Raw genomic sequence first — 18,321 nt, forward strand, 5'->3', positions numbered from 1 at the left:
GTTTTAATTATTCAGATGCAACAGAACCAATTAGGAAACAAAATTGTTAAAATACCATTACAAAAAAAGCTTTTCAATGTGCTAATTGGATAGCTGGCAGATAAGGCAAAAAGCATTAGGATTCCCACCCCCCCGCCCAAGTATGAAGCTTCTGCTGCTCATTGATAAGAAATAATTATTGCATAGTCATCTTAATCTGCATGTAATTGCAAGTACTAGGGTGTTAGGTCTGCATTTGTATTTTGTTCAGAACAGCTTTCTCGTGTACTGAAAGTCATGTGTGGACTGAGTAGTCTTGTTTTGTTTTTTTGTTGTTGTGGTCGTTTTGGGTTGTTTGTTTGTTTGTTTTGGTTTTATACCTGATCAACCCTCTTTTTTGAGATGTTACTCAACACTTGATGCAGGTCCTCTGTATGCCATTAACCTCAGTATTCCTAAAGCTTCTGAGATGCTCTTGAAAGACTGCATGTGTTTTGTGAAGCATGCTGTATGAAGGGTGTTAGATGAGTATATTCCTTACACCAAATATGTATAATTTAACAATTTCAGGTACGTGGTCCTAGAACTTTGGTAAATGTTGCTAATTTCTATCAGGACAATTGCACAGGGAAATGGAAGAGTGACACTTTTAACAGGCTGTTTAATTAAAAAGTTGGGCTTTGATTAAAATTTTTTGATGATGTGTTTGATGAGAATAAACTGAATTTGCTGTATTGCCAATGTAATTAATAAAAAAGGTGTAAGATCATAAACATTACCTACATGGGCATTGTGACTTACCTGTAAAAGAATAAGGAAACTATTTATGTTTAGTGTAGTTCATGTGGATGTATTTCTATTTCAAGTAGATGTAATATATAGAATATGCTGAAGAAGATAATGTTGCAAAAAGCAGTAGTATACCTCTTTAACATGCTTGCATGTAAGTCCATCTCTGGTCTTTTTCCAAAGGTAAATTTACTTGGGAGGCTTGAGGGAAGGAAAAACACTGTTCTACCAACTGCTGTTGAAGTTTGTTTTTAGCAGAAAAGCTATTTAGTATTACAAACAAAACCCCAGAGTTTCTCTGTATATAAACTCACCCATGCAAAAATGGCTGAAGTTTAGAATATTGAGTCCTCTGTGAGAATTTCTGCTGGTCTTCTGAGTGCAAGAAAATATATTTGAAAATCTAGAACACTGTAAATTGGATCGTGTATAAATAAATTCCATTCCTCCTTCCACACCAAACAAACTTGAGGAGGGTACTCATGAAGTTAGCTCAATGGATTTTCAAGGCTGCCTGTTAAATCTATAATTTTTAAAAAAATACTTATTTATAGCTTAGATAAATGAATAAATGAAAACCATTGTGGAAAGTCTAGCCTAACAGGATGCATAAAAGATCTGGCTGATTTAAGTTATTCGTGCTGGGTTTGCATTACATTCCTAAAGAGACTGTATGCAAAGTTTTACTGCAGAAAAAGAGACTTTAATTTTCAGGTAGGAAAAAAACCCCAAAAAGCAAAAAAGAACCAAATACCCACCCCCCCACCCACCCCCCAAAACACCCTGACATGTGTTAGTAGTAACTTTGTGCACCTTACTATTTAAAAAAAAAACATAACAAATTAACCACTTCACACTATTTTATTAACTAGTCTGTCCTTATGACTGGTTGGTCTCTGTTCTGTTCTAATATTAGTTTAACAGTAGAAGAATAACGACTGTGTAAACAATATTCATTGTGTTTAACTATTCAACAGTGAAAATTAATTATTAAACTCATGCCAAGACAAAAGGGGAAACTGGTGTAGTTGTTGCACTAGTCTTACATTTACTGATGTTTTAATTCTCATACAGTTATTTCACAGAGTAGTAGTATATTCTTCCGTGTGATAGGCCACAGAATGCCAATTACAGTAAGCTGAGTTTCATAATTTCATGAGAGCTTCTAATAAGGTGATTAAAAAGCGTTGTGCTTTCTTTAGAGGCAATGTTTCTTTGCCTGCTTTCTGTGAAGGAGAGAGTCCAACAAAGGCAGTGTAGTTTCTTGCTCTGGAATTAGTAGGGTTGGTCATGTCTGACTTGTTTGTCTGCTGTCTAATATCAATATAAAGTAACTGGGTTTTGTCTCATTTTGTGAGATAGTTCTTTGCAGTTCTTAAAACCCCCTCTCTAACTTTCAGAAAAGAAGTTTGAAAATGATTGATGATGAAATAATGCTGTGATACATGACATGGAAGAAGACAATTTGTTTCCTGTAATGTAACAATTGAAGATAGTGAAGGCAGCTACGGTCTGAGCAGTGTTGACTCTGAAAGTTGAAGCAGATTTTATGTTTCTGGATTCTTGATGCTGCTCTGCTTTACCTGTGAATAGCAAGCAGCCTCTGTGTGTGCCTTAAGTCCTGTTTATGGTTTCTGTGCAGAGTTTGACTGCCTCATATATTCTGTTAGGTCAATAGAAGTTATGTTGTCTTGATGAGTAGTGGTGAGATCAGTGATGTTTCACATAACTACATTCAGTGTTCAGTTTGCTTTTTTAAAGCCTGGGAGCTTGTATTGGAAAAGCAAGACCAGAATATCAATCAGAATTAATTTTATCCTTGAAAACCATACATCTTAAATGTGAATGATGCATCTGAGTCACATGTACAAAATTTATGGCATCCTGCAATGAAGAAATGTATCCTAATGCTCATGGATCTTTAACTCTGGCATTTTGAAAGTTTATGTTGGAACTTTGTGTTCTTATTTTATTGTTTAAAAAATTGGTAATACGACATATTTTTAGCTATAATTGAAGTAAATGAGTGGAATCTTCACATTTATTTGAATTTAAGACTTTGTGTATGTGTAAGTGTATGGATGGAGGAGGGGGAATCTGTCACCTCAGCTTCATTTACTTACATTGTACTTCTGGGAGCTGAAGGCTTTACCATCTGGAAGCTGGAAAGATTAGAATGAGGGATTTCATTACTTTCAGCAGAGGATCCTTTAGGCTAGGTCTCTTTGGGAATACTTAGGGTAGAAGAAAGGAGGTTATGTAAATTAATTAATGAATATGTAACCTAAATTCCAGTTCGTTTGAATTACAGTTGGTAGCAGATACTGCAGCGAGAAATACATATTGATATTTTATTGGTCTGGAACTGATAGAGGACTTAATTTTTATGGCTATTTTCATAATAAAACACACATTTCTATCAGTCGAGGATGTTACAGCTCAAAAATGGGAAGCTGCTTAGAATCTACAGTTCCTGTTTCTAGGATTGTTTCTGCATGCATTTCTTTCCTTGCAGGCAAGATAGCGATCTTTCTCAGCATAATGTTTGCAGTCCTATTCCAAAGTGTGTGTTGAGGGTTTTTTGGTGGTGTGGGTTTTTTGTTGGTTTTTTTTTGTTTGTTTGTTTGGTTTGGTTTTTGTTCCCACAGAAATTCTGTTTCAAGATTTCTCCTAACGCATGCCTGTTCATTTTAAGTACTTAGCACCGAGTGTCCCTTAACTGTGGTTTTGCAAGTGCTAGTTTGCTGTTAGATTTTTTTTTTAAAGTCTCCATTTTTACTCTGCATTTACTATCTTTAGTTAATTCTTTCTAGATTTAATTTACTTCATGAACCAAAATTGTGAACCAAGAAGGTGTTTGGGAGAGGTAGGGTTACATGGAAAGTAATTTGCATGGAAATGTTTTCATAAGTAAAGAAATCAATGAGTTGCAGACAAAGTAGCATAGGAAGAATTATTGAATATGAACTGATGCAAAGTATTGTTTAGCGTAGGATGGGTTATTACACAGGTTCCTGACAAGAGAATGTTTTAGGTTTAGTGTAGGATGACTACATGAAGTTGTTTCTAAGGAAACTGGTGCTGAGAGAATAAGGTAACATTTCTGTGGCTAACCTACGTGCGTGCATGTGTGTGTATATATATATTTTTAGGTGCGTCAAGTCTTTATAATAGAATAATTAACATATGTTTTGCTATATTTAAGGCTGCAGGATAATATCTTTATATTATTGTTTCCCAAATCCTGTAAGTAAAGTAGTGAAGTACTTTCATAATATACAGAAGATAAATGTCGCCTTCCACTTTCTTGGTCATCTTACTTCTTTTCTGCTTCATTCATTGCACGAAATCCTAAGAGGGGGCTTTAGCTACAAGTGTACAGTTGTTTTATTCAGGTTGTTAGACTCTGTGAGGCAAACGGGACTTAAATTTTTCTCTAGTCACCTGACTTCTGTAGCTTTCTACAACTTCTCTGTGCAATACAATAAAAACATCAGCTTTAAAATAATTTTTTAAACTCTGTTATAAAGTGTCTGTTTGCAGTGTTGTATTTTCATTCACGCTGCCCTAATTGTTTGTCTTCAGCACTTTTGTATCTGTAAAGCACAGTTTCACTGTAGTAATTGTAGAAAGATAGAAATCTTGGCAGCTGAGCTTTCTTGTGCTTGAAAAAGCACAGAAGATAATTTAGGGCTTAAAATTACTTAGAGGATGCTTTTTGGAACAGATGGGCTATGTCTTTTCTTTACCCCTTTTTTGGCAGTAGCTGAAATTGATGTGACCTTTTTGATAAGAAATGGAGCTCACTGTTCAAGTATGGTACCATGAAAATTTACAGGAGCATTGTCAATCATCTTTGACTTCACTGTGGTAAGGCTTTCTCCCATCATTTTTACATAACTGTCTTTGTTGCTGGTATCCAAAAAGGAAGTTTTTTAGCCTGGTTATTACTCGTGAGTCAGAGTGGGCAGGGAAGAAATGTCTTATCCAAGTTGTTTTGCATGACTAAGGCTTGTCTAATAAGGCTGGCAACCTAAATCCTACATATAGAATATGTCAGGATTTATATTTTAAAGTTGGAATGCATGCCTGTCTGCTTAAGCTTGCAGCTAAATTACCTAAAAACTGGAGTTGGAAGAGGGCATTCTATTAAACAGAATGCTTGAGCTCATGATTTAAATTAATAACTGTCCAGAGCATGTTTTGTTTCTTTCTGCCTTTGTCAGTTTTGTACCTTGTAGAAGTTTCTGTTTCTCTGTGCAGGTGAATGGCCAAGAGAGTTCTGGCAGAATGCTTTTACCTGTTTCTAATACCAAGTTATGGTTTTAGTCCTGATTTGTTTGGGATGGCAGTTTTTAAAATTATTTTTTATGTCCTTACCAAAATGGCAGCTTATATAAGTATTTGTTTCTTATGGTTGTGATAGAATAATATATTTATGTAGATCGATAGGAGGGAATCACAATGGTATTTGTGATATATTTATTATAAGAAACATGTATTATATAACATGTACTTTTAAATAAGGACTAGAAGTAATCTACCAAAATTGAATATTCCAAGGCTGGTCTTATTTTCTCTTGGGGTCAGATTAGCCGAAGAGTCAATCCGTTTTCCAGTGTGGAAATCAGTCCATACCATGGCTGTTGAATATAGTCTACTATGTACCTTGACAGTAGCTGGACAAAGCTGTATACGCCTGTATACTGAGCAATTAAGAAAGGAGGTGCTCCTAGAAGTTTTTTTGTAAAGCATATCAATTAAGTTTTCTCCTTTATTTTTCTTGTTCTACAAAAAATTATGTAAAGCAGGTGTTATAATATTTATCTAACATCTCTTCTTATTGCCCTCATGATGTTATGATAATGATCCTGCTCTTAGAGTATGAGAAACAGTATATTGTTAGCAGTCTAACATTTCTACCTTGTTACATTTTAATGTTTTATTTTGTATTACTGTGTTACAAAAAAAGCCCTTCTACCTTCCCTACTGCTTAATTCAATGTTTCTAAGACACTAAATTATTTTTTTAATTTTTAAAATTATTCCAATATCTAGGTTAGAAATTATTTTTCACAATCCTTGTCATTAACTGCCTCTTAACCACTTTTCTGCCTTATACATACTTCTTTGAAGGTTGCTTGAATGAAATGTAGGACAGTATCTCAAATAAGAGCATATTACCGATTTTTGTATCCTCTACTTACATGTTTTCAGATTTCCTTTGTACCATTTCTGTGTGGTCAAACATCTTGATTTATTTTCCTGAGCAGATGTTTTCATTAAGTTGTTGAATATATTACCTGGTCTTTTTTCATTTGGTCTTTTAAACCTCTGCATTCAGGAATAAGTCATGGTGAGAAGTTCAAATTCTTTTTTTGTTACCTGCGTTTGTCAGCATGTTGCCTGGTTTCCTTTCACCAGAGCTCACCAGTGTTGTTAAAGAGCGTGCATGGTGGGAAAGCTTGTTTCCTGTGTAGTTCTGACCACCTTATCTCATGTTGTCTTTTATGTATTCTGCTTCCCAGAGTGTTAATTGTATTAAACGAAGGTGCTTTTGTTATGGAGCTATGAACATTCTGGATCAGAGGAATTGAACGTAGATTTAGTTCAGAGTAAGGATGCATTCTTGATGCTTTCTGTTCTACTTTTTTACAGAAGTAGCATGGAAAAATCTATCTTTAAATACACTTCTTTCCATGTTCAGTAATGAATTACAGATGTGAGAGGAGTGTATATGTAGCTTGGAAGAACAAGCTATATTGATAATTGAGTTTTCTGTTCTTTTAGACCTACTGTCAGCCAGTAATGTTCTCTTGGATGAGTGGCACTGGAAAGAGATCATGCAGCTTGAAGCTTTGTTCTTTTTGTTGAGACATTCCAGGTTTTAATTGCAAAATATTCTTGCCATAGTCTTTGAGGTAAAAATATATATTATTCATCATTAGCTAGGACTTGATTACATTATATACATTGTGATACCTAGTATATAATGGCAAAAAAAAAAAAAAGGACTCATTCTTGAAGTGGATGTCCCGTTTATGTAACCTTCCCCAGGTATTTTGAAGCCAGTATAAAATCCTGGCTTCTTAAAACCAAACAAACAAAAACTGTAAATAAATTACAAACACCAACAAAAAAAAACACTCTGCATACTTGAATAGTGATATCTTCTTAAATGCCAACATTTACTAATATCTAATTGATAGCACTTTCTTTTTAATCCTCTGTATATCTGTATAGTGAGTGCTGTCGGCTCTGATTATTTGGGTAATCATTTTGCTGATGCAAATTGCTCTTGCTTAGTGGTTTAGGTGCAGACTGGTAAATAATAATGTATTTAGTATGTTTTTACCCTAAATGTAAGTGAAAAATGTGCTCTCTGAGAGATGTTGATTAATCCCTTTTTTCATGTCTATTACTGTAGAAGACAAGAGTTCTTGGGCAGTTATCCAGGTTTTACATTTTAGAGTTTCAATAGTATATTACTGTAATAAGTTTTATTTCAGACTTCAATATTTTCAGAGACTATAATATAGACAATGGTGAATTATAGGAAAAGTATCTTTAAAATGGGAGTCTAATTCTAAGTAAGCAGATAAAGGATTGTAATTTAAACATAACCTCATGGTATTTCAGTCTGTTGGTAACTTAATTTTCATTGTCTCTTGGTTTATACATATTTTATAACTAGTCTAATCCTCCCCAAACTGTCATCATAAGTGTATCTGGAAAGTGAAAGCTGTGGAGTGGTATCTCATATATCCCAATGAAAATTAAGTTCTTAAATGTCTAGGCAGCTCACATGTTAACATCAGGAGCTAACCCATGGTTTTGTACTTGTGTGCATAGCATGAGCTAGGAGAGTGCCTTTGCTTGGTAAAATTCTGTTTAGATCTCAACTGTAATTGGCAGATGTACAAGACACTGACTTTGAGAACAGAATATTGCAGCTTTAATATTAAGCATAAAGATTCCAGATCTAATGATTTAACAGCCTTATGTCTCATATTCTGCCACTTTATGCCGAATGAATAAGTTTAGGAGAAAACTCTTTAATTATTATTTTAAGTGCTTTTTTGGGGGAAGCTTTTCAGTAGATTTTTATATTCTATTTGAACACAGAGTAACTGTGTTCCCAAGTGTAATTTTTCTGTTCCATGCTTTAGTGTGAATTTAAATTTGCTTGGTTGCTTGGTATTTAAGGAATCGTAACAGTCAGTCCACATGTAAAAATATTTTAGTATGTTTAATTATTACTCTTACTAGTAACTAAATTTTTGCATAGTTATCCTTGCTGCATATTATAAGAACCTTTGAGCCATAACAGGGAAAAAAAATCTAGTCTTTTTAAAATAAACATGAGAAATCTTTTAAATTCGCTGTATTTTGTTTGCTTTGTGAGAGACATGAACACTCTGGAAATGAAATTCAATACTATTCATTCAGGCTACTTCAACTTTGAATAAATATGCACAGGATTTAATGCAGTTGAGCCAGTTTTATTTTAGAGACACACCCACATGGTACTTGATATATTCTTCCTCCCCACCCCGCCCGCAAGGTACAGCAAATCAGGGAGTGAATGTAAGCATGAGGTGTGCTTTGCAGATGCTCATGTGAAAATCCCAGATTATTGTCTTTTTGTCAGGTTGAGACAGTCACACAGCTGTTGTGCTGTGTTCCTGTCTAGGAAAAGTGGCAAAGTCCATCAGGTGCAGCCTGGCTGGTGCAGTGCAGAATGGGGCAGCACTCTCTGCTGTGACAGGGTGGCTTGAAGTGTGGGCACAGTGGGGATGCACAGCCACTGGGAACTGAGCTAAGATGCTCACTGTGCTTTTGTTAAGTTTTATTGTATGGAGTCAGTGCAGAGTTAGTGTACTGTAAATCCATGACCTGACTACCTTGCCTGTTTGTACTAGTCCTTAAAAATGTTTTTATTATCCAGGCAGATAATTTGAAAGGGAGAGATGATTTGTCCTAAAACCGAACTAGTAGAGTAATTCTAACTGGAATAGGTGTGGGCTACTTCTGTATTGTTACAGCAGAGCTATATGTCTGCATCCTTTTTTAGCCACATGGGCAAACCAAGCTTTAACATCTGAAAAAGTCTTCCATGAAGGATGCAAATGTAGCATTGGAGAAATTACTAGTTTGTGTTTATATTTTTCTATAAATGGGGTGCAACACTTACAAATAGATAAGGTACTTTTCCTCCTGGGATATAGTTCACATTATTGATCTTTAATGTACACCCTGTCAAAGTTCTGAACGCATCAGAACAATGAGCTGTATTTATATAAGCAACCACACAAAGCTGCCTGTGGAACTTGCACTGAGTGAAAATGGTTAGATTGTACAGAAGAGGTGGCCCAAAAAGATCTATTGTGTAAAGCTCTCTTTTCCCCATCCTCCTAACAAATACACAAAAAGCACTATACAGTGTCCTTTTCTTCAGGGATGAATAAGCACAAGATTCCTGTGGTAGATGCCCCATATTCTAATCCTTTGCATGCTTTGGAGATTATGACAAAAAAAGCCTAACAAATTCTTCTGCTTTTTCAAAGTAGAACTCTTAAAATCTTACTGTACCACATGTAAGAAAACACTATGCACTGGATTTTGTTTCTGTCACTGTTCTTAAAGGGCACAGCATAAGCTCTGTGCTTCAGCAGTTGTTCTCAAGATGGATGTGTTCCTTGCAGGCATGGCTTTTGTTCTGAAGCTGACTTACACTGGAAGAAGTCCTTAAACAGGGTTTGCTTGAAGGTCAATGCACAGCACAAACACTGGAACAGAAATATGTGGGATACTGGAGGGGAAGGTCAAATTTTCCTCTTTCACTAGATGGGTTTATCTAAAATATCAAACTGCACCTAAATTTTGACATGAGCATAGGTTCAGTGTTTAACTTCATGTGAGTTAACTTGTTTGACAAAAAGCTATATGTGAACTTCCTGTAAGACTCCACAGACTTCTGTAAGAGGACTTAATTTCTTAGCTAGGTTAGGTGTTAGACGTCATTATGATACTTGACATTTACTGCAGTAGGAACATGGGGACCTCTATAGCATTCATAGTTAAGGCATTTGAATGATTCTTGCAGCTCTTGGTGGTTTTGTAATTTCTTTATATATGCCAGGCTGAATCCTGACTTGGGAGAATTGCTTATTCTTAATTCACTGAGTTTGTTTATTGGTTGTATTCTTCCCTTACTCCAACTACGTTTTTACTGGCCTGATGCATGTGTTTCTTGATAGCCTTGTGTGTTTACTTATTTCTGCAACAGATAGATTGCTTAGTGCTCCTCAGTCTTGCTCTGAACTGTAGTGCTATAGGGCAAAGAATGCTTGTTGCTACTTAAAAAATACACCATAGTATTTAGTGATCAGTGTAGCTTTATTGCATACAAGTTTTGCTTTCCTATTGGAGCTGTGCTGTAGTTTCATGGATATTGCTGTTCACTGGAGTGTAGAGAAGGGGGATTTGTGTTTTGGCACAGGGTTCTTATTGTTTTTTGTTTGTTTCATTAGTTTATTTTTAAGCATAATCTTAATTCCCCCTTGCAAGGTTTCTTCAAGGAAATAGTCAACTTTGTGCAGAGTTGATGTAATCTCTTGGAGTTGAGACAGTGCTGGAGGAGAGCAGCTACTTGCCTCCAGGTTTTAACAGGATCTTCCAAGCTGAAGTAATCATTCTGGGGGAAGGGCAATTTTTGCCCATGAGTTACAGATGATGTTTGCCTCTGATTTAAGGACAGTTAGGTACCGTTTTGTGTGTGTAAAAGTTTGAACCCCCAGACCCCATTTGTGATGCTATGTAAATTTTTTTTTTGTCTTCTACTTAAACTTAATTCTAGAAAACCTGCAGATTTGGTTTGTAAGCAAACAAAAAATTTTGAACTGTTACAGCCTGATTCTCCAGCCAGGTCTGTGCACATCTGCTTGTCCTTAGTCCTTCTGTGGGGAGAACTGTACAGAAATAGAAGTTCCCATGTCTGATTTGCTGGTATATAACTGTGGTTCTTGCTTTGGGGGTAAAGCAACTTAAGTTCCTAACCAGGAAAAAAAATATGTCTGACTTAATGCTGCTCTGGAAAGGCCCACTTGGTGACCTTCCAGGATCAGTGTCTTTGGGTTTGACACTAGGGATAGCAGGTTAGGTACAATCGAACCTCTAGGTAGCAAGTGTAATAACTTAGAGCTAGTTGGGACCCCATGACAGTTGTAGAGAGTAGTGTGTATCAGATATCATGTCTGAATGTAAAGCTTGATTCTAGGATGTTTTAAAACTTAGGAAGCTTCTAGAAGTCCAAGTCAATGGTCACAGACCTGATATTCTGTCTTGAAGATGTGTACCTGATAATTAAAAGAAGCAATTGATAAGTTAAATACATGAATATATTTGTCTTTCAGGTCTCCTGTGCATGTTTGAAAATCTGTATGTAATCAGCTACAGTGTGTCTGTACAGTGCTTTTGAAAAAAATTTTTTATTTTTTTCAAAAGCCTTATAAATATTGTCAGGGAAAGAAAAGGATTTGAATTTCATTAATTCAGAAGAGTATTATTATTTATGATTTCTGCAAGGAATTGTATTTTAAAAACGAGTTTATTTTAGAAAATTCATAGAGAACATTGGTTTTTGTATACCATCTTGCGCTAAAAGCTTTCACTTGCGGCGTAGCATGAAAACGATGGTATCTCCTGCTAGCCTGTTTCTAATTAGCATGGAGGAGGAAGAAAAAAAAAGGGCTTGTTAGTAATTCAATAATTTGGCATAGTAATTGAATAAGCAGTATGGAATGGAATACACCTGTTGTTCGTATACTTCAGTTTCCTATTAGAGGTCTCCAGATACTGAAATCCCCTAATTTACTTAGAGTGGGCTCATTTGTGTGTTGTTACCTCATGCTCAGCATGAAGGGATCATGCAGTGAAAGGTGAATTTTAGTGTAATACATGACTTTTGCAATGTCATTGAAATTTTGGCTCTGTAAGGAATATGTATTAAGAACAATAATAGTAAGGAAGAGTCTTTAATGCATTCCATTTAAGAGGTGTATGTTCTACAAAGTTAGGGTATTGAGTCAGTTTACATTTTATGAAAGAATTACTCTTTTCTTTCATCTTGCATCTTCCTTGAACTGTGCTTCATAAGAAATAGTGCTTCAGTTTTCCTTTCTAACGTGCTTGTAGTACTGTGCACCATTAATACATAAGGGTTTTCCACATAGGTGAGAGAGCCTTTTCTGTGGATGAAGGGAATCCCTCCCTTCTTCCCCCTGCTAAACTGCTGAGCCTTTATTTATTTATTTATTTATTTATTTAAATATTATGTCAAATTGCTTTGTTATAGTAGGACCTAGATATACTTTAGTGGATTTGATAAACTTCAATTTGTGAGGTCAAAAAATATATACGTTGCTGTTTGCTTTACTTCACTATATTTCTCCTTACTTTGTGATCATCAGAGTTTCTTTTCACCATTCAGAAAACGGGACAGTACTTGAAGGCTTGACAAATGCATCCCAGGTTGAAAAACTGCTGCATTCCTCCTCCTCTTCCTCCTTTAGAAAATTGACTTCTTCAAAGAGGTAAAGTTGAATATTGCACTTTCTGTAGATATTTCCATTATTTTCCCCTTCCTCCCCCCACCCCAACAAAATGAACTAAATCTCAACTTCTTCTGTAGCGTGTCCTGTGGTGGTTTAAATTAACTTACATCCATGTTTCATTCTGATGACTGATATCTGTTCCCCTATCTATTGAAAAGGATGTTTTTGGAAACCTTTGTTTGCAGAGATCTATTTAGTTGTGTTTTATTTTATAGAATTATTTGTCAGTGCTTCTGCTGAAGTAAGTCACCCGAGTGTTACTTGCATTTAAATTAATCTAATGTTATCTCTGAATCTGATATTTAAACATATATCAGAAATCTGAGGCAGTTCCTTACCCACAGGAGTTTGTATTCTCTGAATGACTTCCTGCCGAGGGCCATTCTAAATGCTATACGTAGCCCTGTTCTTAAAAGTTGCTAACATTCAACTTGCAGCTTCCCAACACAATTTTTATATCTTACTTCACTTCATCTTCTGTTTAACAAATACAAATCTTCTTTCAGAAATCAAAACAATATGTTCTGAGACCAGAATAGGTGATTCCAGTCATCTAGTCTGGCTGTTTAAAGGCCATTTATTATAGGACTTCTGTGATGTAACTTGTATATCAAACCCATAACTTTTGGTTGACTCTAAATAATTTTCAAAACACATCTGAAAGAAAATGGTAAGTAAATAATTCACTTCATGTTTACCTGCTTTTTTCTTACAGATTTTACAATAAGTTCTGCAAAGAACAGCACTTAATATTTTCTTGACATTACTGGTATGAAGTTGATCAGTATAAGTGGTTTTGGGATTAAAGATGATTGTAGCAGTCTTCATCTCATTATCGTCTGGTTGTGGAAGTGTTTCTCTCTTCCCTTCCCCCATTCCAAGCTAAAAGTGCTTCAGAAAAAGTTGACTGTATAGAAGGAAAAAATATTAATTAAAGAAAAAAGGGCTTTGAAGCTGATGTGTATTTGTAGCTTTTAGGAAAAATGTGGTAAAGATATATGACAGTCTGTGACAGCTTTGTTGCATGTAATTGTTATATAGCAATACCAACTTCTTTAACAACAACAACAAAAACCAAACAAAAAAAACCCAAACAAAACAAAACCCACAACAACCAAAAAGGCCCCCCAAACAAAAACCAAACAAGTGACCAAAATATCTCTTAAAATAGTGTCCCCTGACAGATTTTCTGTTTCTTTTTTCTGTTCAGGCACCTGTTAATCTGCAGGTCCTGTCAAAAATACACTTTTGATGAAACTTCAACTAAGCACCGCTGTCTTCATCTGCTTCAAACAGCTCTTGTATTTTACTGTCTCTTCAGTTTACCCCTTTTCAAGACATTATTCTTAGGCTTTCATTTCTAGTCTTAGGCTACAGCTTCGTTACACTTCATCAGATTAAAATTTGCTGGGAGCTTAATGACTTCCAGGTATTGCCAACCTGTACTGAGATCACACAGAAAGACAAAATGACCCTTGTTGCTTAGACCTATTTAAACATCAAACAAAGGTGTCTAATGATGCCTTGTGTTTTAAACATTCTTGCTATTGCTTGGAGAATTAAATGTATGAAAAATAAAAAGACGTTAGAATATGTCTGTTGTACATAAAATGAAAATTAGTAACAATAGCTGTCCTTGAAAGTTTTCTTTTTTATTCATTTCTGAGAATTCCAACATACTTTTAGAAGAGCTAAATCTTCCCATTTGATAGAAAAGCCTCAAAATTCTTTAAGAATACCCCTTAAAGCTCAAAGTTCTGCTATTAGGATTTCTAATAACTGGTTTTATGAAACTGCTTTACTTTGAGCTGTTTCTCTAACTGTCATTACAATGTATCTCATGATTTGTTCCATGGTGCTCTTTACTTTGCTCCACTTGTCTTTTCTTTGTACTATATTTGGTAAGGGAGCAAGAATGGGATGATGTGTTTGTCTTAAACGTACATTTTGGCCCGAAGCACTGAATCCTTCTTTTTCTTCCTCCCCATTAATGTGCAGTACTTTTACTCAAAAGTCTGAAGAGAGCAGTTTAGTCATTGTTAGAAAATGGGACCAGTTGTCCAAAACGCAACTTCTCCTATTGCTTGATATTACGTAATTTTATTGGAAATATGTTAACAGCTTTTTCATTGGGGTAGGATTTTACAAAACTACGTTCTGCCAGAACTCTTATTTTAATTCCTCTTTTTCCCTTACCCACTAAAGGTGAGAGAGAAGCAAAAGTAGTAAGAAAATGCTGGGATCAGAACGAGGTGTCGTGGAAGAATGGCTGTCAGAATTCAAGGTAAGCTGAGATGATGAATGATAGCTATGCCATTTGGCTTTATGCCACGGAAGACTGATTTTCTTTTTTAAATAACCAATAATTAACATTTTACATATCTGTTACTTGATCTTTCAACTTCTTATAATGCATAAAGCATGCAAAGGTCTATGTAAATGAGTCAGTGCATAATATGCAATGCATAGCTCTAATAGTTTATTTTTATTGTTTATTATTGTAGACCAGAACACTGCTATAGCAATATGTTTTTTTTAAAACATATATTTCTCTGTAGATCAAGCTGATAGAATTTAACAGCTGGATGATGCTGCCCAAATTTCTAATTGAGCAACTTTTCTGCTAATCTTTTAAAAACAAAAATTTTTGGAGTTTAAAAAAATATTACAGAAAAATATTTGGCTGTTTTTTCCTATGGTCTGCATAAAATGAACTGTTTTGTCATGAAAAATCTGAAGTATTTTCAAGCTATTTTGCATGTTGATAATTATACTGAGTGAAATACAATATTCTTGTTTATACATTATCATCGCAGAATCATAGAATCGTTAAGGTTGGGAAAGACCTCTAGGATCATCAAGTCCAACTGTCAACCCAACACCACCATGTCTCCTAAACCATGCCCTGAGGTGCCACATCTACATGTCTTTTCAATACCTCCAGGGATAGTGACTCTACCACCTCTCTGGGCAGCCTGTTCCAATCCAATGGATTTCATGACTGATATGAAATTACTCTCTTAGTTAAATTAAGAATTAGCAATTCCTCACATCATTGATGATACACAATAAGTCATTATGTGCTGTTTTTGGAAATCTGTTGAGGAGCCAAGGATGCAAAATCCACAGGTGTGGTTGCTTGGTGGGACTCAACGCTGTCTATGCTCATTCTAGATTATCCACACGTCTTAAATAATTCAAGTTTGGTTTGATAAAGACTTTGAAAAGTGCTTGTTAAATACAGAACATCAAGAAAGACAGCCCTTATATCAGGCTGGAGCAAATGATTTTATGAAAGATAAATCTGAAACTGCTTTTGGATTTAACCCAAAAGTTGGTATATGCCCCCAAATGCTATTCATATGGAGAACTGATACTGAATGAACTAGTTTAAAAGTCTGAAAATTTACTCAACTTTAGGAATGTTTCTTAATGTTGGGATGACACTGAATCGTTTGGTGGAGAACTTTAATACTTTGTAGCATTGATATATCAGGACAACACTTTTTAAAATCTTCTCCTCCCCCCCTCTTTAGGCATTACCTGAAACACAGATTTCCAGCTATGCAGCTACATTGCACCGAAAAAAACCACTGGTACCAGCTCTTTATAAGGTCATTCAAGATCCAAATAATGAGGTAGGAGATTAAAAAAAAAAATGTTTGTTCACATTCTTGATATCTTCCACCTCTACAACTAAAACTAGAGTAACTGAGAAGTAGAGATGGAGAGGAAGATTCTTCAATTCTCCTTTCTAATGTAGTCTAACATGGGTATCATCCCTCTTTTTACTCTCTTGTTTTTTGACAGTTACTTTAATGCCTTTCTGGTAAGACACAACCTCATCTGCTCCCGAAAATACAGTTTATGCTCTTTGCTAGATTTTACTTGCCACAGCTGACTGTTACACTTGATTTGGCATGAGGTCCTCCCCCACCTCAAAACCACCTTTCAGTCATAACAGCAACAAAGTAGGTCTTACAGTCAAGCTTAGTAAGACCAGTGTGCTTCTCACCTGGTGGCTTTTTATAGTGGAAGATGGAATCAGTTTATTAAATCCTATTAAAATAACCAGATCTTCTTCAGCTTATAGTAGTATTATGTTTGTGTAATTTGGTTTACATTGCTGTAAACAAGAGCAGAATCAGGGCCCCAAAATATAAATACACACAATGGAAAACTTAGCTTACCTTTGTACATAATTAATTTTGCAGAAGACGTTAAACGGAGCTTCCTATTCCATTGGCTTCTGCTATGAGCATTTCTGGGAAAGCGTGTGAAATATAACTTCTAAATAAATTGTGCAAGCATACCAGTCTGTGCTGTGTAAACTACTTTAGATAAAATGCTTCAAAATGCTTGATTTATCATCTGTGATCTCTTGTATATTTAAAAATTAAATGGCAGGTGCACACAGCAAGGAAGTTCTTTATTTTCCTAAGCACAGCTGAATGCTTGATTGAGCTTTGGGAGATTGCATAATGCTCATGCAATAAAAGAAAAGCTTCATAGCTATCAGCTTCATTTCAGTGTTAAAAATAACTTACATAGTGACCTTTTTCTTTGTAGTGAAGCTACTGTTACTGTCTCCAACCTGAACCCACCATTGCTGCTGTTGTCTTTTAGTATATATGTATTTGTGCGTGTGTATACTTATGATAACGTAAAAGCTTTCCCTTGCTTTGAGAATAAGCATTCGATTTATTTTTCTTAATGATGCAGAGAACCAGATTTGCAGAAGGAGTATCCTCTTAAAGGTGTGACAGTAATCTTATGTTATTGCACACTGATGCTTGTCAAATATTACTCTGTGGAACTGCTGTTGCTGTTTGGGTCTGATTCTGATATCAGATATAACACAAGTAATCCCAAACTCAAAGATGACTAACTTCAGGTTCTGCTTGTTAAGGCAGGATGTATTTCCTTGTTGCATTTCTTCCAAAATTATTTGCGTGTGAGGAGTATAACTGAAGTAAATTCATTGCTTTGCATAATTCTGTGTTAATCTTTGGCTCTAAGTGATGGTTTTCTAAATTATGCTTTATAGGGCATTATTTGTTAGAAGGATAACTGATTGCTTATGAAGATAAACTTATGTGGTAGACTATTATAAAAACATACTTCCTGGATTCTTAAACCTGATGGACAAGTAATTTTTTTAGTACAACTTAATAATAAAGTTGACCTATTTTTAAAACTTCCTGAAAGGGGCATACCATTTAGGGCAAACATGAATTTTCCTAGAATCACATAATTCTATCTTGGTAAGACTAGGATTATTAATTTAACATGGAATCAGCATGTTTAGGAACCAAACCAAACAACCAAGGTGTTTCTCTTTTTTGACAGCTGTCTACCAGTTTGAGAGCTATCAAATGAAGGCAAGCATACTGTTAAGTTAAATACAACTGTTACTGTTTACCTTTTAGGAAATTCCATGACTTCTTAATATGGAGAAGATAATGACTGGAACAGAAAGTTACATGAAGAGTGGAGAGTGCTCATAAACAGTTTATTTAACTGACTAAAATATTGATTTTTGCATAATTGAATTCCAAAGTAAAATGCTTTTGAAGTACTTTTTAAAAGATATTTTTCTAATTTTTGGAACTGTAGTTGTAGACATAAATGCTGTATGGATTTTAAGTTAGTGCAGTACTGAAATTTAAACATTGAATATTCATGTGGGACTATTTAGGCTTAACTTGGAAAGCCCAGCCTTGAAACAAAATGAAATCACCTTTGCAATGCCAAGCAATTCCCAGACCCAATACTCGTGAAATAATAACTAATTCCACTCATTATGTTAGTTAAGCCGAAAATGAGCACATTATTTTCTATCACAATTGAATTCTTCAAAAAGGCAAGCATTTCTAGTCTTTGTCATGCATTTTATAATACATGATATTTAACTTCAAGGTATGGCTCATAAGATTTGG

General features: G+C 35.2%; 1 protein-coding gene across 4 annotated transcripts in view; it reads left to right on the forward strand.

Annotated features, from left to right (window-relative positions):
- HYCC2 (hyccin PI4KA lipid kinase complex subunit 2) overlaps positions 1 to 18,321 on the forward strand; it is a 52,152-nt gene that overhangs the window by 10,848 nt on the left and 22,983 nt on the right. For 3 of the 4 annotated variants that reach the window (XM_075093800.1, XM_075093799.1, XM_075093802.1), the window contains exons 3-5: positions 12,259 to 12,361; positions 14,588 to 14,666; positions 15,919 to 16,020. In XM_075093800.1, the coding sequence (XP_074949901.1) occupies positions 14,616 to 14,666; positions 15,919 to 16,020 (153 nt within the window). In that variant the 5' untranslated portion in view covers positions 12,259 to 12,361; positions 14,588 to 14,615. Of the gene's footprint in view, positions 1 to 4,531; positions 4,639 to 12,258; positions 12,362 to 14,587; positions 14,667 to 15,918; positions 16,021 to 18,321 lie in introns of all 4 variants that reach the window. The other variant, XM_075093801.1, reaches the window with a different exon arrangement.

Source organism: Phalacrocorax aristotelis, chromosome 5 (genome assembly GCF_949628215.1).
Source record: "Phalacrocorax aristotelis chromosome 5, bGulAri2.1, whole genome shotgun sequence".
Taxonomy (NCBI): Eukaryota; Metazoa; Chordata; class Aves; order Suliformes; family Phalacrocoracidae; genus Phalacrocorax; species Phalacrocorax aristotelis.